At 35.9% G+C, this 27,919-nt stretch overlaps 1 protein-coding gene across 7 annotated transcripts; it reads left to right on the top strand.

Annotated features, from left to right (window-relative positions):
* Positions 1-27: 27 nt before the first annotated feature.
* On the top strand, positions 28-21,718 carry LOC140956930 (DNA-directed RNA polymerase V subunit 1). Of its 7 annotated transcripts, none has more exons than XM_073413887.1 (23): positions 28-202; positions 346-456; positions 981-1,029; positions 2,255-2,390; positions 2,472-2,564; positions 2,874-3,000; positions 3,150-3,265; positions 3,477-3,524; positions 4,745-4,912; positions 5,920-6,078; positions 6,159-6,314; positions 6,977-8,704; positions 8,811-8,986; positions 10,215-10,287; positions 10,568-10,692; positions 11,687-11,844; positions 13,548-13,822; positions 18,199-18,372; positions 18,472-18,612; positions 18,693-18,932; positions 19,470-20,803; positions 20,964-21,078; positions 21,161-21,718. In XM_073413887.1, exons 5-23 carry the CDS (start codon positions 2,484-2,486, stop codon positions 21,440-21,442), a joined length of 5,676 nt encoding a protein of 1,891 aa, XP_073269988.1. In that variant the 5' UTR covers positions 28-202; positions 346-456; positions 981-1,029; positions 2,255-2,390; positions 2,472-2,483; the 3' UTR covers positions 21,443-21,718. The 7 variants fall into 7 exon arrangements, with proteins under 7 accessions (XP_073269988.1, XP_073269987.1, XP_073269983.1 ...); XM_073413886.1 differs by having other exon boundaries at positions 346-481; XM_073413882.1 differs by lacking the exon at positions 346-456.
* The last annotated feature ends 6,201 nt before the right edge of the window (positions 21,719-27,919 follow it).

Below are 27,919 nucleotides of genomic sequence, written 5' to 3'. Positions count from 1 at the left end.
CCAATAAAGGCCCGATATCACGACAAACAAGAACCCCCCATAAAACGTCACTTCACTTCACTATCGGAAAACACAATAGAAGCCGGAGGAAATTTGGGGCACAAATCTGTGACAAGGTTTAGCTGCGCAAATTCCAGACCAGAAGCAACCAGATGCAATTGGAGCCCAGAAATTTGCGCGCAAACCCTAAAGCCCTTTTACGGTAAGTGTATTTTACTTTGTTCTTGAAGCACATTTTGGTTTTTTTACGCTGTCTCGTTTCCTTACAGCTGACAGATCCAACTTGCACTATGGTCTACCATTGGACATGTAATGCAGTGTTTTTGTTTGCTAATAATATTGCAGATTGCGCTTCTAATATTTGACATGCAAAATTATCAGCACTTTTTGTTTGCATTCTTCAAGCCATGTTGAATATGAACTCTTCCCATTTCAAGTTTAATGGAGTGGTTAGAGGTTGAATCTTATTTCTTGGAGTACGGTATGGTGTTTTAAGTTTTGTAATGATATATTTAATTTTGTCGTGATTTAGTTGTTATGCATATCAAATTTTCTTGATAAAATTTGAACATGAAGTCATTAAAGTTATGATAAATGAGATGTTTGATTTAACTGATATGATTTTATGGATGTTATTGTATACAAGATAATGTAAATGACATTATACAAAACATTGTATATGCCATTGTGCATAATATCAAGAATAAATGACTAATATATGCTACCTCCAAGATCTATACCTTCAACAAGGCATAAAAGATTTAAATTCCAAGGAGAAGAAACTATATGCAGTATGAGGCCATGTGGATGTTTTTTTAAATTTTCATTCTGCTTCTCATTTTTCTCCACAGGTGACAGGTGATTTTTTTCATGGTTTTCCTTGCTTATGGTGCATTTTCTTTCTGAAAAGCATTTATGTATTTAATTATATGGTTCTAGCATTCAAATGTTGTTCGGATGTGATTCTCCTTTTGTCATAGGTTTTGAAAGCTTGACGGTGAAGGAAACGTTCCGTGTTTGACACTGAAGGTGATATTTCCTACATATTTCTTCTTATTTGATAGTTTATATTATTTTTAATGTGTTTGTCTCCCACTTTTGTTTATTGATAGACTTCTGTCTAATTAAGATTTTATTGATTGTGAGTTGCATATGGTTCATATAAAGTTGTATACTTAATTCCTACAATTTATGGATATTTAAAAAATGACCACATATTGTGTCTTATACTAATATGGATGCTGGATGGCTACGGACATGAAATATCAAGGCAGTAAAAAAGAAAACAGTAATGGTATTTGACATGGTCAGAGGAGGGTATCCTGATCATGTTGGATACGAAAGGATGATTTTGCAATTTTAAAAGGATATATCAGGGGTTAATTTTTTAAAATTTAAGGATATAAATTAGGATTTACAATTTAAAGTTATTGATGAAAGCAAACTGCAGTTTTTTCTATACATTGTTTTATATTATTTGGGATTATTAGATTGCTTGTTGTGACAGAATCATATTCATTACTGTGCATAATGGCTTGATGTGGATTTGCAATCAAAACTTTACATTACGGATGCTATGGCTTTGATCAATTTGTGGGTCTTTGCTGAGAAATATGTGTGAAGGAGATATGAACAAAAACTTTGATTGGGCGAATTATGGCTTAAACTGAGAGCAAGAATAGATATTTAACTTAACTATACATTATCACTCTATGATGCATTGAATATGCTTCTAATCGTGGTGTGTTTTTTTCAAATCTCCTGAATGCAATTTCTCATCTACTTGAGATTTTATTTAAGCATGTAAAATAACTAATGGTGTTAAATGCATGGTGAAAGCAATATGTTTTTGTTTGTATTTAAAAAGCGTTTGCACCCCAAATCACTTCTCTGCCTTATTGGAAGAAGTGATATTATGCACTCGCCTCTAAGTTTCTGACGATATTTAATGCAACGGTTGACTCCAAAAACAGCAATCCTTTGCTGTCGGAAATCTTTTATTCTAGTTGGTCACCGTTTGATCCCCTACTAGAAGCGAAAATAATTATTGGCAGCTCTGTGTTACATCCTTATGAACTATAAAGTGACTGTAAGATTCTGGATTTTCTCATTGTTGACTCCTTCGATCATATTCATGTTTATGGATGCCTGGAAACTGTAAAGGTTTTATTTAATTTTTTGCCTTGAAGTTAGTATTATATTGTCACACATAATCATAATTAAGAATTTGTTACTGATACTAATTTTTTTTCAGTTTGTGGAGCGCATGAAAGGGTTTCTCTATGAGAAATTGAAAAAAAATCATTATTGTTGCCACAAGAAACAATGCTATAATGTCATGTCTCAAAGTTCTTTTTTGCTAATTGTCAGTTCTAGCAAACTTGGTTTAGGTATATTTTTTACCAAGGTAATTTAGTTTCCATAGTTTTGAATGCTAAGCTGATCTTGGATGTACTCATCTGATATTCTAGGTGTTTAAGGAAATGGCAGACAGTTCATCATCCCCAGCTATCGAAGGGAAGATTAAAGGAATAAGATTTGGTTTGGCTACTCGGCAAGAAATAGTAAGTGAACAGTTTCCCCCCTTGTTCTATATTTGTTCTTCATTCGACATTAGTTTGATCATGGGAAGTTGTTCAAATACCCCGTTCTTGATTTCTTTTCTTATTATACATTTTAATTCAAACATTATTCTATCCAGCCATGTTTAACTATCTTATGTTACTATTGTCAACACTTTTATGATTATCCCGTTGGATATCATGACCAAAAGAAAAATTATATTCTAGTGAGCTTTTGCCTACAGTAGTTTATTGTAATCTCTTTTCTATATTATCCGGAGGAAGCATTGATTCTTTTAATTTCTTGTGTAGTGTAAAGCATCAATCAGTGACTGCCCCATCAGTCATGCTAGCCAACTTTCAAATCCATTCCTTGGCTTGCCTCTTGAAGCTGGCAAATGTGAGTCCTGTGGCACTGGTGAGCCTGGGCAATGTGAAGGTATGCTAATGTCTCCACCAACATTGTAGTCTGCAGAATAACATGAATATTTTGAGTAACAAATTTTACACAACATGGTAAAATGGTCCTCCGGAATTATCCACAACTGCAATTTCATTTTGTCCTCGGTTTTACTGCTTATATGTCAGGCCACTTTGGGTATGTTGAATTACCAACTCCCATATATCATCCTGACCATGTCACTGAACTGAAGAAAATGCTGAGCTTGTTGTGTCTGAAGTGTTTGAAGTTGAAAAATAGGAAGGTATTGTATCCCATTAGTCTTTCACATCATTCCTTTTCTTTTTGAATAATAAAAAGTAAAGAGTTTCGATAATAGCAACCGTCGTTACAATTTTGATGCTGTTTACATTTTGGTTCTCTTTTGTGTGTAAACATCACTGGAATGTGCATTGTATTACTGCTCGCATGTTTCCTTGTGCTTAATCTTGTTGTATTCGTTTCTTCAATTTCAGGTTAAGAATATTGGTGTTCTGGATAAAGTGCTATTTTCATGTTGTGAGGTAGCTATTCAACTGTTTGTATATTTCCAAGATTTTATTTTTCTGTACTCTCCTATGCATTATCATTAAGTTTGGTAGCTATTTAACTGTCTGTATATTTCCAAGCTTTTAATTTTTTGTGCTCTCCTTTGCATGTCCATAAAGTTTGGAAATAGTGCCAGCATTTACTTAGTTTTACATGCTCAGGAGGTTCAGATTTACTCTCATCTTGAGTTCAAGATTATGTCGTTTCATTGTTTCAAGAAATGAAGGAATACCGATGTGTCAACTGGAAACTGCCACTTGAATTTTCTTGTAAATTAATATTACATGTAAACTGATCTTGTTCGGGCTATTCAGGGCCTATATGGTTACCTGAATTTTCTTTGTATAGTTGTCACCAGTTATTTAGCCATGATTAATTTTAAATTATTATAATCAGTGCTCCAGTGATTATCAGACATCACACAAGATGCAAATCTTCCTATGGTTTGGCAAGAATGCTCTGAATAAGATTTAGGTGCAATCATCCATCTTGTCTGTTCGCCTCGTGAAACACTGGGAAAAATTTATTGTCATTGAATCTCGTTTTCCATGGGAATACTGCGTAAATGTCAGGTTATTCTTGTTACTATGTTATCATGGGATTTCTATGTTAATATCCATCCATCCATCCATCCATCACTAACGTATTCTTGGAAAGTTGGTTGGTATTAATTTTAAACAATCAACTTTCCGCGAGTTCCTTGAATATCATGCTCTTTCTCTTTTTCATAATCCCAAGCATTCGTGGAGGTTTTATTGAAATGCTGTTTATCGATATCCAAATACTTGAGAAGTAGAATGCTGCTGTTTTTCTGATATCACTCCATTGACCATATCATAGAAGTAAAGTGTAAAGGTGTCTTTGTTTAATGGTCAATTGTGAGCATTCTTGATTCTGTGAGTATTCCCCAGTTTCGAGGAAAATTTATTAATAAAAAGAGTTCGTGACCATTTTGAAAAGTAAATAATTTGTGCTAGAGACTTCATTTGTTTTTGGCCTAAGCAAGGCCGTGGCAGTTGATCCTTTAATTTAAATGATAATACTTGAGTTGTCTTGTCAAAGTTTGAATTCTATATGCACAGGGTTATTATACTGCCTTGAAGATGAATTAAAATGTTGTGTACCCAATTGAAAACAAATTATTGAAATTTCAAAGGAAAATTTTCATTTGTCTTGACTGATCACCTTTTCACAGGAGACTTCACGAATTTCAATAAATGAGGTCAAGACTACAGACGGGGCTTACAAATTGGAGTTGAAATTGCCTTCAAAATTTTTACTTCAAGAAGGATTCTGGACTTTCTTGGAAAAATATGGATTTCGTTATGGGCATGCCTCTTCTCGACCTTTGCTGCCCTCAGAGGTTCATCTCTTTCACTCTTTATTCTAATGGATGCTTGGATTTTTCCGAGAGCTAATGGACTTTTGTCCTGAGATCTCGAGGCATCTCCAAAAAAATGTCGAGGAATCTTTTTTGAGCGTTTTTATGACTATCATAAATGTGAGGTCAGTGTTTGATTATCTTTAAATACCTATAGGAAACATTTCCTGGAAGTGTAAATTCAGAAGTTAGAATTGAGAATATTTTACGAGAGATTTTCTAGTATAGATGAATATCATGTCAGAATGTGTTGCATTATTTAATTTTTTTTTACAAATAATTAGGTATTTAGAATTTGAAAATATAATGTTTTGGATTAAAATATAAGATAATCATGGAATTGTTTTTGAAAGGGATTAAAAGGTGAATTAAAATAATGTGTGTATAATAGAATGCAAAGGTGTGATAAAAATCTATTTTTGTAAAAGAATTATAAAATAATGTATACGTTTGTAAATCTGGAAGTCCTTTTTTTCTTTCTTGAATATTTCATATTCAGAAAGTGGAAACATATCTATATTTCTTTTTTCAAATTATTTCCCAGATTTATGTGCAGACCCAGCAGGGAGAAAAGGGGTGGTCGCCTACCCGCAAACGAAAAAATTTGAAATTTTATGTACAACTTTTCTAGAACTTGTTTCACCACCCACCCAAAAAAAAGAAAAAAGAAAAGAGAGACGAAAGATCTATTAAGTTTCTCTCTCATTCACGGTTGCTCCATTCCCATGAGTTCCTTGGCTTTCTCAGTATTTGAAGAATCAGGTTCTCTTCCACTTTTCTGTCTCCACCCTTCTGGTTTGAGTCATAATTTGTCAAACCAACAAGATGGACGAAAAAGATTATTGAAACATTAGTGGCTGGATTTTTGTAGTTTCATTGATGCAAATGTCAAGCTCTAATATGTGCCATACTTTTGGACTTGTAAAATATGCACTACCTTCAACCAACTGAGCTAGGTGATGCAATTGTCTCATCTCTAAAACTATCAGGTGATGGTCATGTTGAGAAAAATTCCTCAAGAGACCAGAAAAAAGCTTGAAGCTAAAGGTTACTTCCCGCAAGATGGATATATCCTCCAGCATTTGCCAGTCCCTCCAAACTGTTTGTCCGTGCCTGATATTTCTGATGGAATGAGTGTTACATCCACGGTTAGGCATTTAAACCCCCTTTTCGTTATTTGTATCTTGCTCATTTACTGGCTGATTGTCATAAACTTGTGGACCTCCAGGATTATTCAACAACATTGCTTAAAAAGGTGCTGAAACAAGTAGAAGTCATAAAAAATTCAAGGTCTGGAATGCCAAATTTTGAATCTCATGAAATTGAAGCAAATGATTTACAAGCAGCTGTTGCTCAATATCTTGAGTTTAGAGGAACGGGCAAGGTAATTTTTGCTTTTTTGATTATTTTGTTTATGCGAACGGTCAGGAGATTTTTCTTTTTTTATTGTTGGCTAGGTGATGGTTGAGTTGATGGATGCTTTAGGCTGATAAATAAGAAATATTTTTTCTTTTAGAAAACTTATAGCCTCGAGGCTCTTATTACATGACGCAAACTATGAACTATTTTATGTAAGAATTTTCTTCATGTACAAATAATATACACTGAGTTAGCTATATATAATAACGATAGCAATGGCAAAAGGGAAGCTAATTAGGGTTATAATTAGATCCCATAATTTATGGGATATTTGAACTAAACAAGAAATTAATCAAATCAGCTGAATTTTAAGGTAAAAATTGTTATAAGATCTCCTAAACGACTGCTATACATGAGTACAATACAAGCTATTGACCATGGTTTTCCTACATAAAGAAAAGGAAAGAAAGAAAGAGTTTAAGAGAAAAGAGAAACAAACACTGATTGAAAAAGGGTGGCGCTAAAAGTTTGGGTCCAAATTTAAACATTTTTAAGCCTTAGGGACAGTGGATAATTATCATTCCTATCGAGAGGTTGGTTTGTGAGGTTGGACAAACCTTATGGAGGTGGACTAATAATTTATCCTAATCTTATGTGTTGCTTTCCAACTCTGATTTCCTTTATCAGGCATCTCGCGATGTGGATACACGCTTCGGAGTGAATAAAGAAGAACACACATCATCTACCAAAGCCTGGCTTGCGAAGATGAAAACTTTATTTATTAGGAAGGGTTCTGGATTTTCATCTCGTAGTGTGATAACTGGTGATCCGTTCAAAGGAGTGTCTGAGATTGGCTTGCCATTTGAAATAGCCCAAAAGATTACATTTGAGGAGAGGGTAAGTCAGCACAATATGACATACTTGCAAAAGTTGGTGGATGAAAAGCTCTGCTTAACTTACAGGGATGGTCTTTCGACATATTCATTGAGGGAAGGGTCAAAGGATCATACATTTTTGAGACCTGGTCAAGTCGTGCATAGGAGAATAATGGATGGAGACATTGTGTTCATCAACAGGCCACCAACTACGCACAAGCATTCCCTGCAAGCTTTATCTGTATATGTGCACGACGATCATACTGTCAAGATCAATCCCCTTATTTGTGGTCCACTGAGTGCTGATTTTGATGGGGATTGCATCCATTTGTTTTATCCTCAATCACTTGAAGCAAAAGCAGAGGTGGTGGAGCTTTTCTCAGTTGAGAAGCAGCTACTTAGCTCCCACACCGGGAACTTTAACTTGCAGCTGGCAACTGATTCACTTCTGTCTCTCAAACTCATTTTCGGGAAATATTACTTGAGCAGAGCGACATCACAGCAGTTGGCAATGTTTGTACCAAATTTGCTTCCTAATCCGGCAGTTGTGAAGTCTAAGTCTGGCCCTCTTTGGACTGGTCCCCAGATTTTGCAGACAACTTTACCTCTGTCCTTTGATTGTGTTGGAGATAAATATCTGATTGCAAAAAGCGAGGTTGTAAGGGTTGATTTTAGTAGGGATGCGATGTCTTCTATTGTGAATGACATTGTCACATCAATTTTCTTCTTGAAGGGACCTAAGGAGGTTTTGAAATTCTTCAATTCTCTACAGCCTTTGTTGATGGAAGCTCTTTACAAGGAAGGATTCAGTGTTAGTTTAAGAGATCTTTTCATACCTGCAGGGGTTTTAGAAAATTTGCATTTAGAAATTCAGAAGATATTACCTCTGTTGTATCATTTGCGCGCATTTTATAGTGAATCAATTGCATTGCAGTTGGACAATTATCTGCGCAGTTTGAAAACACCAATCACTGACTTCGTAGTCAAATATTCTGCTATCGGCCACCTAGTAGAATGCAAAAGTGAGTCAGCCCTTACCAAGGTGGTTCAACAAATTGGATTTTTGGGGCTGCAGATAGCGGACAGGGGGAAGTTTTATTCTGCTACGTTGGTGAAGGACATGTCATCTTTGTTCAAAAAGAAGTATCCTTCTTGTGAAGACCATGCTACTGAAGAATTTGGGTTGATCAGTAGACCTCTCTTTCGAGGATTGGATCCATTTCAGGAAATGATTCATTCAATCTCAACTAGAGAAGTGACTGTCCGTTCCACCAGAGGGTTAACTGAACCAGGAACACTTTTTAAGAATTTGATGGCCATCCTTAGAGACGTAGTGATTTGCTATGATAACACCGTTAGAAATAAGTGCAGCAATTCAGTCATTCAATTCGAATATGGAGTTAACGGCGCTAATATCTCAAGTGAGTTTTGTCCTGGAGATCCCGTTGGAGTGTTAGCTGCAACTGCTATATCAAATCCTGCTTATAAGGCTGTTCTCGATTCTTCTTCAAATAGCAACTCCTCTTGGGAGATGATGAAGGTAATTGACAAATAAGGGGGTAGAATGTGTTTATCTGACATTCTTATTATATTTCCTTACTTGTGAAACAATCTTGGCTCATAATTACTTTTCTGTTTGATCTCAGGAGATATTACTTTGTGCATCCAATTTCAAAAATGACATTTCTGACAGACGAGTAATTTTGTATTTGAATGATTGTGGTTGTGGAAGATATCATTGCCGTGAAAATGCAGCACTGATTGTGAAGAATCAATTGAAGAAAGTTAGTCTCAAGGAAACAGCCATCGAGTTCTTGATAGAGTAAATCGTCCACCTCCTTGTTTATGTTCTTTTATTGAGTGACAACTAGATTTGACAATTCAGTAAATATGTGCTATGTGATTCATTTTGTTTTACTTCTGTGAAAATTCTCTGAATGCCTATTATTGATGACTCAATCTTTTTTGTGAGGCTTAAATCCATTTTAACTATTTCCTTCTTGTTTGTTACTCCATTGTTGGCAGCAAAAGCCATATCAATGTGATGTTTTCTTTCCTCTGCCATAAAAAGCAAGGGTGGGGTAAAGGAGGATGGTCTGGGGAAAGTCACCTGCTCAATTTTAGGGTGGTAGCAATTGGAAGAGGATGCCGTTTTCAAATCTCCAAATGTTTGCCTTTATTTAATATTAATATTTAATAGCATTGTTTACTCATTTTGAATTATTTACCCTCATCATAAATTAAAATCCTTTGTCCTTTTATTGCTAAAAGCAATATCTGGTTTGATGGAAACTCCAAGATTACTAGACCTAAACAAGCACAAGACCCATGCTTTTATGAAAATACGAACATAGTATTCAAGTACATGCACTCTGGATGGTTACACTTAGTTTTTTGTTATAATATGACTGTCAACTGTGATATGCTTCCTCTGTCCTTGTGTAAGCCCCAATGACTTGGCGCAGAGTTGAATTTCCTAAGTATCTCCGAGTCTGGTAATTGGAATGCGAGAAATGTTGAAAATCAGCTTATGACAATGTCATAATTGTTAAATGTCGTGATAAACACCATGTTCTGGTAACAAAACTTTTAGGGATGATGGGAAAGACATGTTTAATGCTTTTGTCTGACTGGAAAACCTATTGGGTTAGTTGTCTTAGCAGGCTGTGTTACTATGTTGCACAATGCATTAACTGCCACATACTGCTGCAGATAATTTGTATTAGGTCAGCAGTCATGCTTCATATTATGTCATAGTAATGCATTTCACACACTTCTGAATTTTGCCTATTTTTGTTTGTCCCAGGGCTTTCATAAGCCTGGATGGTGACAAATCAGACATTGATATCTATCTAGAAAATGACGTTGTGCTTTGACTTCACATTTGATATTCAGCAGCACATTAAACCTGTCAATATGTTGTGCTACTTGCTATGTCAGTATGTCCCTTGTATGGGTGGTGGGTGACTCCATAAATACGATAATATTTGGGACAAAGAGAATAAATCAGCATTTTATGTGATTAATTTGTCATACTTCCTCGTTTACAGATATAGAAGACCATCAATTGCGCTGAGTCATGAGTCTAATTCTGGCCTCATTGGACACATTCATCTGAACAAGGTTTTTGCATAATCTTGTAGAAGTTTGAGCTGTTTTGGTTTGATTTTAGCTCTTTGGCCCTCAAAACTTTTGAGGCTTTTGAAATTGGTTTGTTTAGATATATTTAAATGGTGTTTGGTTAGTATTTTTGAAGTTGATATGAAAGGGTAATGGGTTTGGATGCGTGGTGATTGATTGAAAGAAGAAAGAAAACAGAGTCATATTTAGTATTTCTCACAGAACTTGTGGCATAATCATTGTCAATGATGTTTTTCTTTGTCATGACTGATTGATTTAACAGGCACAACTCAGACAATCAAATATTACTCTTCATGATATTCTTGAAAAATGTCATGACAGCATTGATCTGCATCGGAAGAAGAAAAAGGTTGGGAACCTGTTCAAGTTGATAGATTTATCTTGCAGGTTGGTTTTGTTGTTTTGTTCACCATATTTAATTTTGACCAGGTTTATTTGTTAATTTTCGTGTTGATCATGCATTGCAATTCGACCTCGCTAAAAAGAAGCCTAAAAAAAGACAAGCAAGAGAGAGAACATTCTGTTTTAAAAATTTTCCCGAGCAAAGGACATTAAAAGGATAATGTTAATACATTTGTGGCTATACAATCTAGTAGATATATGTTTTTTTTATTGAGTTCAGCGGTTTCTTAATTATGGTATGTAGATAATATTTAATACTTCTCTTCTAATTTATTGGAGAAATCCCCTCATATCTGAATGCATTATTTTTGGGTTCACTTTAGAAGTAAAAGAAGGCACATCTGTCCTAGTGCACAAATAAATGATGGCGAACCTTGATTTCATACTCAAATCTAATAGTTCTGGAAGTTTGGTAATTGTAGAACTGTTCGAAACAATGGCCTGAACTGTAGAAGATCACTGGATATCTTTGCTTGATAATGTGAGCACCGGTAAGAAGACTGGCCTAACAATTGCATTGCAAAACAATTTGAAGAAAGTAAAGTAGACGATGCATTGCCAGAAAAATTTAACCTTCCCATCAACCCCGTCACAGGCCAACAGTATTGAACGAGTAACCACTGCTGTTACCCGGTTAAAATCATTTTACTGAAGATATAAGATGTTTAGTTGCCCAAAGTAACAAACGTGATTTTATTGCAATTATCTGTTGAAAAGGCTTGAACAATAGCTACTGCTGCTCGCTGTTAAATTCTTTTACTGAAACAAGATATACGATCTTTAGTTATGCCAAGTCACAAACGTCTTTGTGTTTTTAGCAAGTATACATACTTCACCAGGATTAAGGGTCTTAATGCCATGACCTGTTGAACCATAATTCAATTATTTATTTGTTGCATTTAAATAGTTTTTGTCTGTATTCATCTAGCTCAAACACAACCATATTACATTAATAATTTTTTACTTCTCTGCTTTGCAGTGAATGTTGTACTTTCTGCTTGTCTTCAAAAAACAAATGGACTGATGTTCCTTGCATCCAGTTTTGTTGGCGAGGAATATATGATGATCTCTTAGAGAGGGCTTCTCATTCACTTGCTGATACAGTTTGTCCAGTTCTTTTGCAAACAATCATAAAAGGTGACATGCATGTATTGCTTTCCATAGTTTTAGCATGCTTTTGATTTTTCTTCTCCTAGTGTTCCTTGTTATATTTTTGTGCACATTTGGCCTATGACAAGTAATATTTTTCAGAGGATATCAAGATTTTAAATTCGCTAAGCGCTAGTCAGGCGTTAGACCAGTGCGGCGAATTTCACGAGGGAAAGCCAGTGAATTGCATTTCTTGTTGAAATTTGATTTAGGGCGGGCCTATGAAAAAATTACTTCTCATTTTTTTTAAATCAAGTCAAAAGCCCAATAAACTTTTCAAATAAAATAAAGCCGAAAAAAGGTATCTTTCGGCCGCCTAAGTTGCCCTAAGCGTCCTTGCCGCCTAGGCTGGCCGACTAGCACGTTTATACTCATCAGTGGCATTGTATTCAGCAGACTTAGTATTGTTCTTATGTTTAGAATTTTCTTTTGCATTTCGAGCCATGATAATTTCCCTCAAGTCACGGACTAGCTTCCTTCTTTTCCTAGTCTTGTTTTGGGTTGGAACCATTAGCATAGCATTCCGTCATGACCAACGTGATTTCAATCTTTACAATATTTCAGAACTGATTAGTGGACAATTCGTTGTTCCACAATCATATAACCAAGCCCTATACAAATCCATTCGTTCTCGTCTTTGACAAATTTAACACAAGCTTGACGAAGGGCTTAGACTGAAACTATTAGAGGTAGCCTCATCCATCTTTATAGTTCTGCAGGTCTATGATTTTGTTCCATTTTCAGCTAAGAGAATTTTTGTTCAAGTCCCGGTTGAGACACTTGCTATTTCGTATTCAGTAGAAATATTTTTGCTCGACTTCTGATAAAGGAAATTCTGGTTAACTTCCGTTAATGGAAAAATATAATTGAATAACTGCCTGATTAATTTAATTTAATATATAAAAAGCAGAAACTAGTCTCAAATAATCAAAACAAATATGTTACAGTTCCGGTAACTCAACAGTTGGATACATCAGTATATATTCTATGCTTCCCTTTCTATAGAAGCTCAAAACAGAAAGAAATACTCCTCCAATAGGCTAATAAAGAAACATATTGGCAAGCCAATTTGCATGCAATCATGGAAACTCTTTCCAACAATCAAGGTTCTAACAATCACTAGTTGATAGTCGGGAACCAGAGGCGGCCTAGGTGCCGCTAGACGGATTCTATAGTATCAAGTATCAGCAAACCGCAACTCTACCCCTTGGCTCGAATGATGAAAATGAAACGAATTCGACAGAAGAGAAACGATCTACAGACCGCAAGGACTAGGTTTTCTTGTTGCCTCTTGGACGTTAGTTTAGGCCTCGTGGCCTATAAAATTAGGCTTTTAATTGTTAGGACAAGCCAACAAATGAGACACCATTTTTTATTGGGCTTTTAGATTAAAGAAAAAATCTTGAAAGCCTGCGGCTTCTAGACGATCAGTAATAATCTTGAAAGCCTGCGGCTTCTAGACGATCAGTCGGCGCCTAGGGCTGCCTAGGCTGGCCGACTAGCACTTTTTCGGTTAGGTCGGTCGTCGCCTAGCCCGAAATTTAGAACACTGCCAACAATAATCTGTCACAAAAAAAACATCTACTCTTGTAAGTTTTCTTTTATTATTTTGTGATTGGGAGTAAAGTTTGGCCCTTAGTTCTTTTAAGATTGTGATTTATTATGTGATATATTTTACTACAAATGTATAGGTGATCCTAGGGTATCAAATGCAAATATAATTTGGAGTAGTCCCGACACAGCAACTTGGATCAGGAGCCAGTGTAAAAGTACAAATGGTGAAATGGCCTTAGATGTGATCCTTGAGAAGGAAGCTGTCAAAAAGAGCGGAGATGCATGGAGAATTGTCATGGATTCTTGCCTTCCTGTCATTCATTTGATAGATACCCGGCGTTCTATTCCTTATGCTATAAAACAAGTTCAAGAACTGCTTGGTATCTCTTGTGCATTCGAGCAGGCTGTTCAGGTATCATCGATTATATTTACGAAGTGCATTTTTGTAGCTTACTCCTATTTCTGATGGACGTCAATTTGTTGAGACTAACCCTTTGGACCACTTCCCCTCTCTACATGACATTATTTAAATATCCTACTCTTTTTTTATATCTTTATGTTGGATAATGTGTCACCTGTTGCTTATAGTTGGAGGATGAGACAATTCCAATTGCTTAATGGCATATGCTTATTTTTTTTAACACATCAAAGAAGAAAAGTAGGGATAAAAACTTGCCAATTTTTTTACGTATCGAAACAGAAAAGCAGGGATAAGAAACTTCATGCATCGACTATATAGAAAGCTTTGAACGTATCACTGTTTCAATGTGTTTCTACCAGCTTTCCTGCTTCTCATTCACGTCAGGTTTGCAATGCTACATGCTGACTAGATAGAAAAACATGAGGGAATGACACCTTCATATGTTGAATCTAATACTTCTCTTTAGAGTCAAATTCATAAATGTAATACAGATGGGGTGTGATGGTTGTTATGGTTAGTGTTGATAGATTACCAGTCCCAATGAATCACCAGTTAAGTTTGGTTTCACAGTTTTTAAATCATTGGCTTATCCTTGTTCCAGTTAAAAATGAGTTGTAGAGTGATAAAGCATCCCACCAACTACAAGGGATGATTTATTAAACAACAAATTAGTCATATTCCAAGTTACACTATTACCGTGTAAACGTTAATTAGTGTTCCCACATCTATTCCAATTATTTTAGGGCCGTAACCTTGATTGTGTAAATAAAGTAGAACCTGATTTCTTTAGGGGAACCAACAATGTAAAGGATGACTGCAGCTGCTGTGACTGAAAAAGTGCAGAATTGGTGGACATGAGCATTGGAAACGAGAAGAATAGAGAGGAAAATTTACGATTTGATTCTATTGTGGTTGTGGTGGTGATTGGGACTTGGCCGGGCCTATAGTTGTGGAGGAAATTTTGGTTTTTGTATTGGTGCCTAGTGATTGTAATGATATATTGCGGGTTAAAACTTTCTGTGGTGGTGCAAATGAATCAATGGACAAGATGTCGTGGGATACGATGTATTGATGGATGGAGGTATAACATGGAGCTTCTGTACCAGCTGCTGGTTACTCATAAAGGAAGTGAAATGTCGGCCTTAGGTCTCATTATAGGGGAGGAGACTTATGAATTTTACTTCAAATCTTGCACCTGGAGGAGACTTGTGAGTTGTACTTCAGTTTTACCGTTTGTGGATTGATTTTGGATAAAGATAACCATAAGCTGCATTTACTTGGCTATATAAGAGTGGGATGGGCTAATTAATCAAGACGTATACCATGTTTAGTTCAAATTTGCCACTTATATGAAATCCTTAAAGCCTGTATTAAAATAGACTATATTGTGATTATAAATGGCTCTCTCCAGTGGGGATAAGTTATTTCAAATTGTGGTTTAAACAAATTTTTTGGGAAAAACCTCAATGTGCCCTTGGAAATCTATACCAAAAGAAAGAAAAACAATATCTGGAAAAATTAAAGTTAACGGTGGAGAGCCATGACAATGCCGCCCCTTGTGTTTATTTCTTTTCTTCTGTTAAGTGGTCAATTTTATGTGGGTCAAAAGTGATATCTTTTGGTTCTGTTTGTACCAAAAGAATTGAGAGGGAACTCATTAATCAAGGAATAATAAAAATGAGGCATCACTTGATTTTCCGGTAAAATCAACTTTGAACAGAGGATTTAGGAAAATCTAAATGCTAACTTTGCTTCTTTGCATCGCACACAAGGTGTTTGACAAATGGTTAAAATGATATATATTTGTCCTCTTCCAAAATTTGGAACTGTATTTTTAATTCTCCAATTGTGTTTAAATAGTTTGTGATTGGATAATGTTGAGTTCGCACTTGCAAATTATATTATCGATTGATTGATGGAACATATACTTTACAATCCTTTCTTGTTATTTTCTTTTTATTTATTTGGTCGATTATGTTTGTGCATAAAGTTAAAAGGATATATATTTAATAAATTCACTTTTCATAATAGTTAGTCAAACAAAAAATAGTTAAATTTATAATTGGCAGAAAGTTTGAAATTGTTTTTCTTGACTTTTATCAGTGTAAATCCCAATTTTGATCGTCAAACGAAACACTTTATTATTTATCTATCGCTATTTCACATCCTAGCCAATCACTTCAATAGTTACAACATAACTTACCACACATAATCGTATTCCTCGAAGCAAGCAGTCTTAAAAAGCAATGGTCTGTTTTTGCCAAACAATTGACTGTTTATTCTCACTATCTATTTCCAATCACATCATATTTTTATCACTTAATCAAGCATAACTATGTGTTTGGGTGACTATTTGCCATCCCATGAATACCCTCAAAGCCTGATGCTGTTCATATAAATAGTCTGTGACCTGATTTATAATTATAAATCACTTATAAAATCACATATGATATTCTAATCATGAATTAGGCTATAAACTATTGTGTTTGTAACCGACTCTACCCCTTAATCTTAAAATTAGCCCTTTTTACACTTGGACAAAAGCTCCCACAGATCTTTTCTCCTCCAATCATTAGCTATGGTGGTACCCAGCGGCAGACTCCATGGATTGGTGGCTGATGGGTCACGGTGATGGAGTTGGCAGGTGGCTGCCAACATATTGGCGGTGATGCAGATCAATTCGTGGTATTGGCGGGGCGAAATTGGGAACCTGGCATTAGGCGTCTACGTACGTAGTAGTAGGGGTGGAGTTCTGATTTGTTTTGATAATACAAAATGGATTTACAGGTTTGGAAAATTGAAATCCGTGAAAGATAAACGAAGGATTATCGGTCACGGTGATGGAGTTGGAGGTGCTGCAAGAATAATGGTTGTGATGCAGATCAAATCGTGGTTATTGGCAGATTGAAATTGGGAAGCTGGGATTAGGCTGCGACAAACTTAGTGGTAGTGGTTGAATTCCGATCGGTTTTGATAAAACAAAATGGATTTCAGTATCGGTAAAGAGAAATCTAGGAAAGATGAACAAAGGATTATGGGGTTAAACGGTGAAGAGCATTGGTGCAAAGGAAAGTGGAATATGAGAAAGATCGAAGGGAAAATTATAGATGGATCAAAGTAGAAGCAACAAAAAATGTGAAAACGGGGAACTCTGCTGAAATGCTCTCAAAAGGAAAATAAGGAGCATTGAATCTGGAAATAACATATATAACTATTGTTTGGAAAATCATAAGCAAAATTAAAGTTTGTAATGAGGGTAAAATTGTCAAGGGGGAGAAAATTAAATCTATTCATCAAGTTATGTAATTCACCAAACACTTGTCTGTTTAGCCCCCATCATTCCTTAACCAGTTACTTCAATTATTTATCTCTCAAAATATCAATTGATGTATAATTCCCATCAATGCAAGAAACCACAACTTAAACAATCTAATGATCTAGTACTGTACTGTACCATCAGTCCAATTAAATATTCAATGTTAATCTCTTTTAGTGGGAGAATTTCTATGTTTGAATCAGTTTAGCACGGTTTTTTACTATGTTTTCAAAAGCTAGTCTTACGTTTTCGGACATCCAAGTATGCCTTATGAAATTAAGAAATGTTGGTGTAATTCACTTCAAATTATAATTTGCATCACGTTGTCGTTGCACCTCTAACTATTTACTCTGACCACATAACCTCTCTCCTAGTTTAGATGCATTTTGACCTTTGTCTCTCTATCTATTTACACTACCCATATACCATTTGTACTTTGTTAACTGCATTGTTTTGACCGCTTGAATTATTATTTATATCACTTCAAAGTTCGAAAAATTTACTTAATTACTCAGATTTTTCTAATATGGTTATAATAATTTATTAAGCAACCATTTTTTAAGACTAGTTGGCAACATAATTTACAAGACTATTTAATTATTTAAACTATATATTTATTGAAATTAATTTAAGTGTGATTTGACATTAGTTGAGTTTAAATATGTGCTTTTGATAATGTTCATTTTCTTATTATGATTATAAATGTAAGGCATAATTATTGATTAGGTCATTTTTCAAACAAAGTAATATAAATGCATGTATTTTTAAGGCAGTGAATTCATGTTGGTTGTCATTTGGAATCCTCTGAAAAGTTAATTCTTGTCAATCAAATGCTGTTGATTAAACCAAGTCTATTCTGGTTTTATTCTATTCTTATAACAATGGAAAAGGCCATTGTGGCTGGAAGGCAAGAATCCTGTTTCATATGAAATTGTGAGCCAAAAACAGCCTCTCTGTCAAACTTTGGTTGGGCCATCAAATCTGTTGTGTTAATTAAATAGAATCCTTTTACTTCGCTGAAGAGAATTTCACGCTTTTCATTATGTTTCAGCGCTTGTCTACATCAGTGACGATGGTCACAAAAGGTGTGCTGAAAGATCATCTTCTTTTGTTGGGTAATAGCATGACTTGTGTTGGCACTTTGATTGGATTTAATGCTGGTGGGGTTAAATCTTTGTCTAGATCACTTAGTGTTGAAGTACCATTCACTGATGCCACTTTATTTGTAAGTAGCTCACCCTTTCTTTTGTCTGATGATGTTAATTGCATTTCTTTAAAATACTGATCTTATAAAAGATCCTTGTGTTTTTCCTGCAATGGTAAGACCCCTAGAAAATGCTTTGAAAGAGCTGCTGAAAAATGCCACGTTGATGCTTTGTCAAGCATTGTGGCTTCTTGTGCCTGGGGAAAACAAGTATCTGTAGGTACTGGATCTCCTTTTGAGATTCTTTGGGACACAAGAACGGTATGAGTTGCTACATATCTTTTGTCAAAATTGTTTTTATTTGAAATATCTAATACAACAAGTGTGTATCATTTTCTCAGGCTGATTTGAAGACAGAAAGGGAAATTGATGTCTATGATTTCCTTACTTTGGTAATTAATAGCTCCAAGATGGAAGATACAGGGACCGATTGCCTGGGTGAGGATATCGACGATCTGGAACTGGATGATGAATACATGGGATTGGACCTATCCCCTATGCATGAATCTGGTTTAGAGAAACCAAGTTTTGAAGATGAAGTAAAATTTGATGAAGGCGATGATGAACCCTTCTCTAAGCAGGTAACTTTTTACTGATTGATGAAAATTAATGTAATTGAACTTGTAGATATATTTATGCCATTAGCAGTGGATCAGGGTTAAACAAGTTCCCCAAAACCAATGTATATAGTATTTTCTAACATGGTGTCTATTTGTCCGAGGTGATATTTTGGGTTTGATTTACAATTACATTCAAATTATGATTGAATAATATTCATTCTGGGAACACTTTTACGATGTCTTACGTTGTGCACATATTGCTCCTCTAGAATCTTACTGCTAGAAGTAGAAGATATTGAAGAGTCTCGAACTTTTTTTAGGCTGTTTTCTTCTCGTTTATTATGTTTGGGGAGGATGGCTTTGCTGTGTTTTCTCATATTTCTATTTGTATCTTGTTTTTGTATCACCTATATACACTGATAAAAGAAACTAATGTCATTGATCTTTTGGATGCTTGTCTCGTGAATTTGGGCAGATTGGCTAATTATTAATTAACAATATTTTGATGCTTTATTTTCTTCATTAGAATTTAAGTTTAATACCCAATAATTTGCGCAGGGTTTTAAAGAACCTCAAAATAGTTCTTGGGGTAACAAGGTTGGTTCTGGTTGGGATAACAGTGTTGGTTCTGGTTGGGGTAACAAGGCTGATTCTGGTTGGGATAACAAGGCTGGTTCTGCTTTGGGTGACAAAGTTGATTTTGCTTCGGGTAACAAAATGGAGTCCGCTTGGAGTAACAAGGTCGATTCTGCTTCGGGTAACAAAATGGAGTCCGCTTGGAGTAACAAGGTTGATTCTGCTTTGGGTAACAAAGTGGAGTCCGCTTGGAGTAACAAGGTTAATTCTGCTTCGGGTAACAAAATGGAGTCTGCTTGGAGTAACAAGGTTGATTCTGCTTTTGGTGAAAATCTCGATGGTCAGGAAAATGATTGGACCAAAAAAGCTAGTCAAAGTACTTGTTCCAAAGAAGCTCAGAATGGCTCCACTTGGGGGGACAAGAAAGATTCTGATGGAGGGTGGGAGAACAAAGATGACCAGACCAGGTGTGCAAGACCAAGTTCTACACGTCCTTGTGATCAGTCCAATCTGGTCAAGGCTTCTAGTGAAACGTACGATCAGGCAAGTCATTCAAAACCTTCCGGTACTTGGGGTGCTTCAAATGATTGGGTTAAGGTTGGTTCACTGTCCCCCACTCAGAAGCAGCAAAAAGACTCAACAGATTCTAAGACGTGGGGCTCTTCAAAAGTAGACACTTCCATTGGGAACGATGAGCAGTCTCAGTCTTCTGCTGGTTGGAACATATCGGGATCTGGCCAGGATTCTGATACATCAGTTTCATGGTCTTCATGGAAGAAGAAAACTACTAAATCTGATGAAATTGGCCTTCAGCCTGAGTCAAAAAATGCTGATTATTCGATTTCTTCAACTGGTGGGGACTCGGTTGATGTGGGATCTTCGAAGGAAAATCTATGGGAGTCTAAAATGACTGGTGAAGAAACAAAGCCCTCTAATGCATGGGGCTCTTCAAATGACTGGGGCATGATCGATTCACAGTCTCCCACAGAACAAAAGGTGACATCTCATCTCAATAATTGGGGTTCCAGTCAGAAGCAATCAAATGACTCCCCACGTGCTCAAGGTTGGGGATCCGGTGAGAAAGATGTAAGATCTCAGCGGGGTCGTGGTGGACGTTCCAGAGGTAGGGGCCCATCTAATGCGGGAGATTGGAAGAACAGACCTCGTCCTGTGAAGCCTGTTGATGACCCAAATTCACTAGGAATTTTCACCGCCACAAGGCAGCGCTTGGATTCATTCACGGTGGAAGAACAAGATGTTCTTTCAGAGATTGAACCGATAATGAAGAACATCAGGAGAGTTATGCATCAGACAGGGTAAATTTATATTCCTTGGGTTTTTAATCTCCACCTTCCGAATAGAATGCTGTTAAAAATGTTTTCTGATTTCCTCGTTGACTATTTTGTTGGCTAAGATTGTTGCGGGACATACAAATTGTGTATTCTAAGAACTGAAATGGTTTACTTGTACTTGCAGATACAATGATGGCGATCCTCTGTCGGCGGATGATCAGAATTACATAGTAGAAAACGTGTTTAATCACCATCCCGACAAAGCTGTAAAGATGGGATCAGGAATTGATCATATCATGGTACGTAAAGTTTATTTGTGAAAAGTAGTTTATAATACATTTCTGATTCTTTTTTAAAGCTGAATTTCGTGTTGTATTGCAGGTCAACAAGCATGGACAATTCCAGGACAGCAGGTGCTTCTATGCTGTCTCTGTTGATGGGGGAAAAGAAGATTTTTCTTACCGAAAGTGTCTCGAAAACTACATCAGGGGAAAGTATCCTGACCAGGCAGAAGCTTTCATCGCTAAATACTTCAAAAAACCCCAGCCTCGTGCTGGCTGGAACAGGGACAGGGGTGCTCGGGCTCAAACTCCAGATGATACCTCGAGTCTTGGCGGGAAAGACTACCCGAGCCCTGTAGATGATTCCGAGACCCCATCCTAAGCATTGACTTGTTTTTTTTTCCAAGTTTGCCTGTGGAGGAAACAGAAAAAAAAAAGAACTCATTTTCCATTCACCGATGTTCTTTTTTTGTAATTTTAGACTTTGGAGAGCCATTTGATGTACAGTTAGTTGTTACTCCAGGAGGCGTCAGCATTCATGTTTAGGAAAACTGTTGGCTCACTTGATGGTGTGGATGACAAATACTGTTTATACTGATTATGCTAATCTAATCTTTCTGGTCAAATCTTTAAAATACAAATTTGCAAGTTACTTTTAGAGGTGATCATTTTGTAGAAGCAGATTCTATTTGATGATTGAATTAGGATAAAATACTTGATCTCCAGTGAAGTTGGTTGATTTTGCAAAAAAAACTTTTATTCAAAGTTGTTAATTAAGCTTCTAAACCTCTTTTCCTAAATCCTTGATGTTAATCTTTATCAATGAAGAATATTGCTTGATCTCTGCATTTGAGTTTGAACTTGATTCGAATTATTATTAAATTCTATTATGTGAAATTATATTATTAGATCCAATTGGAATAATTGTTCGAGCTCAGACTCCAAAAAAAGGTTGCAAAACACCAATTTGATCCACCTGGCGCACCCATCACTGCGGCGGCTTATCGGCGCTAACATTTGGAGGCCTAGACGCCCCATCCAGTGAATTGAAAAGAAAAGAATTTGTATCGAGAAGAAAGTAATTGAAGGATCGAGTGTGCTAGTGCTTTCGAAGGCATTTCGAACACTATATTCTCCAATGAGCTGCAATAACTAGTGTTCTAAGAATGTTAACACCGATGAATTAAATCGAGTTTGGTTTAAAACCAAGCGGAAGAAACTCGAAGTAATCTTTCGTGAAGAAGACTGTTATTGGAAAACATTTTATCTTATGTAAACTGAATAACTGAAAAAGGGTAGATGAGTTTTTGCATTCATCAGTTCAGTTATGGTGACAACTGAACTGACAGATACTCTAACTGATCAAAACAATTTGAAAACAACAGTTAGTCAGTTAAATACACAAGATATGTTTATGGATGTTCGGAGACTTCAACTGCTCCTATGTCACCCCTTCTACCTCCACGGGCAGGATCCACTAGAAGACTTTGATTTATACAACTCTTTGTACAAACCCACTCAGCTAGGACTTACACTACTGCCTAAACTGAACTCCTAGCTACGACTGAATGCAGCACTTTCCAGCCAACACTTCTTTAAAGTCTATGTGTCAAAGACTACATACACAAGTTTAACGTCTTTGTGCAAGACGATATTTGAGTGGTTGAGAGTGTTTGTGTGTGAGAACTGAACAAGGATGTTCTCACACATTGAGGGATAAAAGCTTCTATACTAAGCTGATAACACGTTAAAGTGTCCCTATGGGCTGATTACTTCTTAAAGCTGATTTGCAATGTGCGTGCCCTTTCTTTTATCTCTTATTTGCGTTTAAGCTTTTTCTCTATCTTATTGTTGTTGAGTCTTCACTGATCTTCTCTTTATATAGGCGGGAAAAACTGATCATACAATGAGACTCATTTATTGTATCAGTTGCATCTTGAATTCGTTTCTTGGACTTTGTGTCTCGATTTTTCGACTGCCCTTCTGAAATGTTTTGTCTTTAATGCTCTGATGCAACGTCCATTATTGTCCTTTGACTGGACAATGGCTTTGTACCTTGATGCACAGCTGGAATCCACTGAAGGAGTTTGTCTTCATCTACAACTGAAAGATTATGACTGATGCTTCGGACTGGTCAGCTGAACTGATATTCAGTTGGGCTGGTGAAATCAGTTGACTCGTCAGTTGAACTGATTTCACTCTCGTTCAGTTGAATTGATCAGATGGATTTCTTCATCAGTTGAACACTCCTTCGGATGGCCAGGCTTCTGAGGTTCACCTGCTGAACTACCTATCAACTGGACAATCAGCTGGACTGCTCAATTGACGTAACAATTAGACTGATTCAGTTTGTGCGATCAGTTATGTCTTCAGTTTGCGATGTAAACAGCTCGTGACTGATCCTAACTTCTGCACACTAAGGTAGATTATTAGTAACACAAATTAACAAGTTTTGTTAGCATCAAAATCAAGATTGCGAACTTGAAAAGTTCCAACAGAGACTTACTGTTTTCACAACTTAAATACAACATTTTGATTTTAATTAAATCAATTTGGAATCATCTAATACTGATTGAGGTAACAAAGGGTTTTATATATTTACCAGAAACATAGTAATTGTACTCAGAGTGTTAGAGTAGGTGCAAAGCAAAAATTGTTGGCTTAAGCTTTATTGACTCTTATGTTACGATCTTTATTAATAAATATTGTATATTTTATTCATTCTGACATTTATTTTATCTGTATACCTATGCAAGCTGCATACACATAAAAACCTTGAATATACTATGATATAATGAAGCCGTATATATGATGGTGATCATGAAACAAATTTAAAAGTTACTCTATATTCTAAAATTGTTCCTAGTCAATTTAGCCGCCTGAAATAAGGATATATCACTCGATTTCGAAACTAACACGTTTCATTGGTAGGAACATGAAGATATTCGGTCATACAATATGAGTGCTCATATGATGGATTTGATGAACAATCCTCCCTCAGACTTTGCAAGTGGTCATCATTTATCGAGTGGACAAGTCCACGATTATGGTTGTACATCATTAGTCCTTACGACCTGGGACAAAACCGACACTCTAAGTGCTAGTACTGCACTCTGACTCGTTTATCGACTCCCCGAGCCTCGCTAGGTGGGAGGTGTAGTGTCGACATACATAGGAGCCAGTGCATTGTAGTTGGGGATTCACCTCTCGCTTAGATATCTTATGTGATATGATGAGTTAATAGTGCAAGAAATCTCTAGCCAGAGTATGTAATGGGCTTTAGAGTAAAGTGATTCCCTAATTGCACATGTGATGCCACTATGATCACTTAAAGATACATCACATCGATATCAAATTTATATACAATCTTCGATATACCAATGGTTGTAGATTCGATCGGTATATCGAGAAGAAAGGAATGTACTGTACACTAATGTTACGATCGGTGATGGTGCTTTGGGGAGGGGGTTTTTTTTTGAATAAAGAACTACAAATTTGAAATTTATTTGCTTCATGTGACCTCTACTGGTATAAACAATAAAAATTTGATATCGGCCTTCAAAAGTCAATAGCAAATTGATAAGTAATGCAGAATGAGTTTACTGAAATATGTGAACAGTAATAAAAATAATGAAAAGACACATTGATTGTTTCTAGAAGTTCGAAAGATAAAAGCCTTTGACCCCTTCTTATCTTTCTATAACATATTCACTAAAAGACTTTGATATGTACAACTTCTGTAAACACTCACTTCAGTAGGATTTAACACTGCCTACTGAACTCTTATTATCAACTTCCTTACGGCTTTTGCACTGAATTCTGATCAGAAATATTTTTCCTGTTATTTACAAAGATATACTGAAAATGTTAATATAATAATGAGATTACAGATAGTAGAAGATGACATAAGATGATTTCTTAAAAGATCTGATAAGGCTTGTACGCTTATGCTTATGATTTATTTTCAGTAGTGTTTCTGAATAATAAGATAAGTTCTCATTTTGTGTATTGTCTCTTGTTGAAATATGATCTGACTTTATATAAATATCTTCAAACGGCCGGATCTGAAAGGTTATAAATTGGTCGTATCAAGATCATTAATGCATTTGTCCAATATTTCAAATGTAATTTGACATGCTCCAAAAGTAGGAGGTGACATTAAATATTTGACACTTTCAGTCAGAATGAGTCCTTTATTGTAAGGTCCAAAATACGATAACGTAATCCAACTGCATGCAAATCTAGGAAAAATGAAAAATACCTAAATAAATTATTTTAATTGTATTTATTAAATGTGATAGGCATGTTTACATGTTTAAAAAAGGGTTTTATATTAGAATGCATAAAACTGTGTTTTAAAGGTTATTCGAAATGCGATCGAGGAACGGAGACCGGAGACCGGGGACCGTAAAGAGAAAATATTTTTATTAAATGATTATTTTTAATTATTTAACATATGACATCTTAATGGTATTTTCGAAAATGGTGGTTTTTGAGATGTTTTTACTCGCCGAGGCGTATTTTAAAATGGTAACCGATTTTCGACGAAAATAAAGAATTTTTGAGAACTCGGCTAATATTTTCAAAAAATTTTCGAAACGAAATAATTTACCTACTATTTAATGGGCCTATTATACCTCGGTTATTGGGCCTAAACTTGTACCATATATTTTATATCAAACATGAGGATTTAAAACCCTGACCTATATCATAAAACTCACGCCCCTCAAGCTCAAGAGTCCTAGTTTTCTATCCTCCATCAACAGCGCGCGCACACACACACACACACACATGTTTTTTGAGAGAAAATCACGTGAAAGTTGAAGGAAATTCAGCAAGGTCTTCTCCCCCGTCTCTCCATCAACGTCCCTCGCGTCAAGGATTGTTTTTCATGCGTGAAATACGCAAAGGCACGCCTTAATCTTCATTCACTCATCTTTTACACCATATTATATATGTTGAAAATCTTAATTTCAGAGTTTGACAAATTAAGCGTGAAGAAGTTGAACAACTGATCGAGAAAACTGAAGGTAACTAAACTGAAATTCATAAACTGATAGTTGCCCGAATTGAAGATTAATGCGTATATAATCAAAGACAACTGAACTAAGCAAAGCTAACTGAACTGTGTAATCAACTGGACGATTAGTTAAGATTGATCAGTTACACAACGATCAGTTAAGACTGATCAGTTACACAACAATCAGTTAACCCTATCGACTATAAAGAGGCAACTGATAAATCAGCTTGACACGTCATCAGTTAAGGAACGTAGCTATCAAACGACAATTTGTACAAGAGTAGACTGCAACTTTTAGTGGGAACATCGTATTTCAGAAAAGCTACATTGTACAATTGTCAGAAGAATGTTGACGTGTCCAACGGATATAAAGTTTCAAAATGCATTCAATGTTACCATTGGAAGCAAAGCCTATATATAGCCAAGAAGATCAACTGAGAAGCAGTGAACCAAGTTAACGAATTATCTAGTTCGCATGAACTCTGCGCACATTCATTCTCAATTAAACTTCAAGTTAAAACTTTCAAAAACTCACGCTTATCATAAATATCTATAGCTTTCAAGCTATATATTGAGCTTAAGCACAAACATTCAGTGTTGTATTATTCGATCTTGTAGAGATCAGTTGTGCTTAGAAATACACATTAGTAGAGTATAAAAAAATTGTATTGATACTAAGAGTTTCAGTTTGGCAGTGTCAAGTCCAAACTGAAGTGGGTTTGTATGAATCTTTGTATAGATCAAAGTCTTTTAGTGAATATCCTATCTTAGAGATATAAGGGGTGACGTAAAGTATTTGAAATCTCCGAAAATCCAAAAACCTTGTGTTCTTTCTTATCAGTTATATTATATCTATCTTTCAGTTATTTCTGTACTTTTATCAAGTTAACTGATTGACATTGACAACAAGATTTGTGAATTCACTTTATCACTAAACTGATTCATTATTCGAAAAGTTGTGAAAATTGTCAGGTGTTTATTCAATCCCCCTTCTAAACACTTTTTCACTCCCAAACGATCCTAACAAGTGGTATCAGAGCAGTTGAATCTTGTTCCCGAATATTTCCATCTTTACGTCTGAATACCATGTCTTCTTTAAATAAAATTTCAATGTTCTCCAGGGAAGATTTTGATGATTGAAAGATAAGAATGCAGGCTCATCTAGCTTCACAAGATGATGATATGTGGTATGTCATAACTAACGGACCAATGAAAATACTAAAAACAAATACATTAGTTGCTATAACTGATGGTGCTCCCCATCGCATCGAGAAACCACGTGAAGAATGGACAGCTGAAGATAAAAAAAAGCCAATTTGGATAATGTGGCCAAAGATATTTCTGTACAAGACACTGGATAAAATCACGTTTAGTAAAATAAAGATGTGCAGAATAGTGAAAGAGATTTGGGAGAAACTGATCCAGCTGAAAATGAGCAAAAAAAAAAAAGAAAATAAACTCTCAGTTTCTGTTCAGAAGTTTGACAATATTAAAATGAAGACTGAAGAATCCAAGAACGAGTATGATGAAAGAATCAGCGGCATTATAAATGAACTGAATGCACTTGGAACAATGTATTCAAACAAAGAATTTGCGCTGAAGGTGGTTCGAGGTCTTCCCAAGAAATGTGATGTCAAGACCATGGCTATGAGAGAGTCAAGGGACCTGAATAAGGTTTAGTTACATGCCTTATTTGGTGATCTCAAAGGTTATGAGTTTGAGCTGCAGACAAGAGAAGAAGAATCTTCTACACCAGCAGTCACAACTGCTCTTAGCGCTCACAAACTGGAACCAAATGGTTCAGCTGAGAAAACTGCAGATCAACTAAGTAATGACGCC

Source organism: Primulina huaijiensis, chromosome 14 (genome assembly GCF_012295235.1).
Source record: "Primulina huaijiensis isolate GDHJ02 chromosome 14, ASM1229523v2, whole genome shotgun sequence".
NCBI classification, from domain to species: domain Eukaryota; kingdom Viridiplantae; phylum Streptophyta; class Magnoliopsida; order Lamiales; family Gesneriaceae; genus Primulina; species Primulina huaijiensis.
The sequence above is the reverse complement of the archived record's forward strand: the minus strand, read 5'-3'. Positions and strand labels throughout refer to the sequence as shown.

Bases quoted from the DNA above. Each gene is read 5' to 3' on its own strand.
- LOC140956930 (XM_073413881.1), top strand. From the start codon at position 2,484: ATGGCAGACAGTTCATCATCCCCAGCTATCGAAGGGAAGATTAAAGGA. The intron at 6,315-6,976 runs GTAATTTTTGCT...TTCCTTTATCAG, and splicing joins AGTTTAGAGGAACGGGCAAG to GCATCTCGCGATGTGGATAC. The intron at 20,804-20,963 runs GTAAATTTATAT...TTGTACTTGCAG, and splicing joins AGAGTTATGCATCAGACAGG to ATACAATGATGGCGATCCTC.